General features: G+C 36.5%; 2 protein-coding genes across 3 annotated transcripts in view; both read left to right on the top strand.

Annotated features, from left to right (window-relative positions):
- The window catches only part of LOC122089341 (serine/threonine-protein kinase MHK-like), a gene marked incomplete at its 3' end in the record, with an annotated part of 14,997 nt that extends 11,172 nt beyond the window's left edge, over nt 1–3,825 (top strand). The window contains 7 exon segments of one of the 2 annotated variants that reach the window (XM_042658988.1): nt 969–1,035; nt 2,263–2,365; nt 2,442–2,507; nt 2,621–2,689; nt 2,765–2,825; nt 2,952–3,056; nt 3,791–3,825. In XM_042658988.1, the coding sequence (XP_042514922.1) occupies nt 969–1,035; nt 2,263–2,365; nt 2,442–2,507; nt 2,621–2,689; nt 2,765–2,825; nt 2,952–3,056; nt 3,791–3,825 (506 nt within the window). 2 annotated transcript variants of the gene reach the window in all.
- LOC122089343 (serine/threonine-protein kinase MHK-like) lies at nt 7–772 on the top strand. The gene is made up of 4 exons (XM_042658989.1): nt 7–126; nt 258–360; nt 484–536; nt 628–772. Exons 1-4 carry the CDS (start codon nt 9–11, stop codon nt 681–683), a joined length of 330 nt encoding a protein of 109 aa, XP_042514923.1. The 5' UTR covers nt 7–8; the 3' UTR covers nt 684–772.
- Nucleotides 3,826–4,277: the final 452 nt, after the last annotated feature.

The raw sequence follows: 4,277 nt of genomic DNA, 5'->3' as shown, positions 1-4,277 counted from the left end.
ATCAAATCATGAGAGACCGACAAAGTCCATTTTCAGAGGCAGAGGTACGGAGTCTTATTTCTCAAGTGTTACAGGGACTTGCATATATGCATAGAAATGGATATTTTCATCGGGACCTAAAACCTGGTATTGAGATCCCTTTTATAATACATTGTCGTATTCTTTGATTTATGCAGAAAAGGAGTTTTCACTTATTTATAAGGAATACTTTCTGTATGTTGTAATCATATTGATTTAACATTTCTCCTTCTGTCAAGAGAATCTGCTGGTGACAAGTGATGTTATAAAGATTGCTGATTTTGGACTAGCAAGAGAAGTTACATCAAGGCCTCCATATACTGATTATGTTTCTACACGGTGGTGAGTTCCATTCAACTGCATCACCTTTATCTGTTTTATTTCCTAAACTGCTATTGCAGATGAATTTTGCAGTTTTAATAAGTGATTAAATTTTATTTTAAATGTGTTGCATACATATGCAAGGTACCGGGCACCAGAGGTTTTGTTGCAGTCATCATCATACACTCCTGCGATAGGTAAGCGTTTTCTTTCAAGTGTCTGAAATGCACATGGTGCTCAGTTATCATGAAATTAAGAATAGTGATGCTTCCTTTTTTTGTTTATCAGGGAAATTAAGAGTTTGCAGTCTATGGAAAGATTTTAAGCTGGAAAAGTATTATTAGGATTTGAGAATATCTCTTCTTTCTTCTACAGAATTCGCATTCTGAATACTCTCCTTATTCCTGTCTTAAATACATAACCATCATCATGATCATTTTGAAGTTGTTTGAGAACCGTATCATTCCTCATGTCAGAAAGTGTAAATTCTCTGTACTTTGTTCTAAAATCCATGCTTCTTTTCTGGTAGGATGAATTCATTTGAATTTTTTTTTTAATCACTAATTCATTAAACAATTTATTGTAAGACTGCTTTCCTTTTGATGACTAAAAAATGCAAGTTTTTGCAGACATGTGGGCCATTGGCGCAATATTAGCTGAGCTTTTCACCTTATGCCCTATTTTTCCTGGTGAAAGGTAATATATGTCTACCCAATTCTAGAACTTACACTTCCTGATTGAAAAAGATAAGATGTAAACATTCTTTCTCAATTGATGGTTGAAGACTTCCTCTCCTGCATCGTTGCATACTTCAAGACTTCATGGTTTAAAGTATCTCCGATACCGATACGATACCCTCCGATACGTATCTTAAATTTAGCCGACCGATATGATACATGGAATTTTTAAAATCCTTTCATATCGATATATATATATATATCCTACGATACATACCGATATGCATCAAACATCACCGATACACATCGATACGATACGATATGCACCGATATGACTTTATGGAAAATATAAAATCAAGGTGAAATGTACGTTTCGGTATGTATCGGTTCTTATCGGTGTGTATTGGTGAGTATCGGTATGTACCGATACAATGCGCTACGGTCATATAATGGCCAAGATGGATAATTTTTCAGAAAAACACGATTTTTTGAGGGGTTTTTGTTCCAAAGTTACTACCAGCCATATTTCTCTCTAACTAAAATGGAAATCAAGGTTGAGAACAAGGATTTTACATTTATGGGACAATTACAAACCTTGAATTCTTAGTGCGATACCCTCAATTTAGTGTTTATGCATAAAACATATTATCAATAGCTTTTTTTAACAAATTCTTTATGCAAAAGTGTTTAAAAAAATGTTTCCTATCCTTTTATGTGTGTATCTTTAGCATATCTTAGCGTATCTCCGAAACGATACGATACCCTCCGATACGTATCTTAATTTTGGCCGACCGATACGGTGACCGATACCGATACTTTAATCCTTGAGTCTTCAACATAGATAGCTGCGCATGTGCACACACATAGAATTCCATATTAAATAGAATTTGATTCATTGATTGGATGAACTACCAGGAAGCTTAGCCACTGTAGTGTCTTGAAACCTGTCTATAGCAAGTTTTTGTGTCAATTTGGCTCTGAATAAAGCTTAGTAAATTGATATTTGTAGGAAGAGAAATTTCAGGCCATTTTTAAGCAATTCAAATCCAAACAGAGCTGTCTGGTAGACTAACATCTTTAATTTTTCAAATACCTAAACATCTTATGAAACAATGGAGGAAAGGATCTCTAAATGTATGTTTGTCGTCCCTTTATGATGATCTCCGCTTCTGTAGGGTAGAGATTAAGCAACGTTTATTATTACATTTAGTTTGATGCTTTGGTTTCTTGTTTCTTCTTTGAACAGTGAAACAGATCAGCTTTACAAAATATGCTGTGTTCTTGGTACCCCAGATTGGAATACTTTGCCTGAAGGGATGAATGTTTCACGCTTAATCAATTTTTCCAAGGTGAGGTTTCTTTCAGATAGATTATTGGAATTCTTTTGATACTTTTGTCTCTTTTAACAAATTCCCTTTTCTGTAGATTGGGCCTGCCAAGCTTTCACATATTATTCCAAATGCTAGCTTGGAAGCAATTGATTTGATCACGGTGAGTGTTCTCAATGCAGTCTGCTTCAATTAATTTTGTGGTCATGGTTGATTCCTTTGCTGACCATTCACATTTGGGTAAATTTTAATGCATATTTACCATATTTTTAATAGCAACTATGCTCGTGGGATCCACGAAGGAGACTGACAGCAGAGCAAGCTCTGCAGCATCCATTTTTCCATGTAAACTGCTTTTCCATGTTTGTTCTAAGCATTCTTTATGTCAAATGCTCTACCTGACTTGTATTGTTGGAATAGGTGGGAATGTGGGTTCCTTTCCCTCTCCGGGAACCTTTTCAACCAAATTCAAATCACATAGGTGAGATGCTTTTGAGTTCACCAGGAATCCCTACATTTATATGTTTCAATATGCTTTCAAATTGTTCTTTGCTCAATGTATCTAATTTTTTCATTTTCTTGTTATATTATTTTTGGACCTCAGTAGGTTCAGAGCCAAAGCTTGAGTTGAGTCTGTGGGACTTCAGCACTGAACCAGATGATTGCTTCCTTGGCTTGACCCTGGCAGTGAAGCCCAGCGTCTCAAACTTAGGTATGATCAGATTAATCAGTATCTGGTTTCAGATACATAGGAAACTGTGATGTTTTGTTCAGAGTTGAACTTGGATCAAGCATATGCATAAATTTCTGAATAAGGAATTTGAAAGACTTGTAATAAAATGTATATACAAAAGATGATATGATCAGGGAGCTCTTGTTGTCCGAGTGCTTTGACACAGAACAGTCCTTAAAGTGAATATTCAGTTGGTCAGGATCCAAAACTGGGTAGCCTATTTATATTGGATCATTCTGCACATACTGATTTTGCTTACTTCTTTTTTTTATCATTGCTGGAGAAGCTTCTGGTCTCCAAAGGGATAGTGAGAATTAAACATGTACAATCACAAGGATACCCTAAACCTTCAGGTCTATTTGGTGAGATTCACCAAAATTTGGTTTGCATCCTCTTTGCATGCCTGCTAAATGTTCAGTACTGTGCTCGGACGCTCTTGAGTAGTCAGACTGAATGTAAATTTTTTCTTTCCTATCCTTTCATTTACTTTTCTTTAAAATAGATTTTTCTCTTTAACACTCCTGCCAACTGTAGAATACCATGTACCTGAATATCTTTCATAGTGCTTCATGATGGGTCCTTGTGTTCAGATTTGTCGAGTCCTGCATGATGCTATCTTCTAGAAGTTATATTTGAGTACGATGCCAATATTAAATATGTTAATCTTCCCATAAAATATTTCATGTTGTCTGATTACTGTTCATTCCTTGCAGAAGTCGTTCATCAAACCTCTAAAAATGCTAGGGAGGTGAGTCTCTGGTTTCTGTCTGCCTACATGGGTGTAGGTTTACATCTATGGAATATATATATATATATATATATATATATTGTTATACCACAGATAGGGGTGTCAATTCTTAAACCGAACCGGTAAAACCGGTCGGACCGAACCGGTAAAACCGGTCGGACCGAACCGGTAAAACCGGTCGGACCGAACCGGTAAAACCGGTCGGACCGAACCGATAATAACACGAACCGAACCGAAGCCTTATTGGGTCGGTTCGGTTTGGAGTATTGCAACCCCAAAACCAAACCAAACCGCACCGGAAACCGGATGAACCCAAAACCAAACCGAAACCGGCTCAAAACCCGGACCGAAACCGAAACCAAACCGGTAAGAAACCGAAACACTCCAAAATTCATTAAAAAAAATCAAAATTTGCATAGTTTTGTAAACATTTGTATGGAAAGTCGAATCCA

The sequence above is a fragment of the Macadamia integrifolia genome, chromosome 9 (assembly GCF_013358625.1).
Source record: "Macadamia integrifolia cultivar HAES 741 chromosome 9, SCU_Mint_v3, whole genome shotgun sequence".
NCBI lineage: Eukaryota > Viridiplantae > Streptophyta > Magnoliopsida > Proteales > Proteaceae > Macadamia > Macadamia integrifolia.
This window is presented reverse-complemented; position numbering and strand designations above follow the sequence as displayed.

Coding starts and splice junctions, on each gene's coding strand:
- LOC122089343 (XM_042658989.1), top strand. CDS start 9: ATGAGAGACCGACAAAGTCCATTTTCAGAGGCAGAGGTACGGAGTCTT. Junction 361..483: donor GATTATGTTTCTACACGGTG/GTGAGTTCCATT, acceptor TACATATGCAAG/GTACCGGGCACCAGAGGTTT. Junction 537..627: donor ATCATACACTCCTGCGATAG/GTAAGCGTTTTC, acceptor TTTGTTTATCAG/GGAAATTAAGAGTTTGCAGT.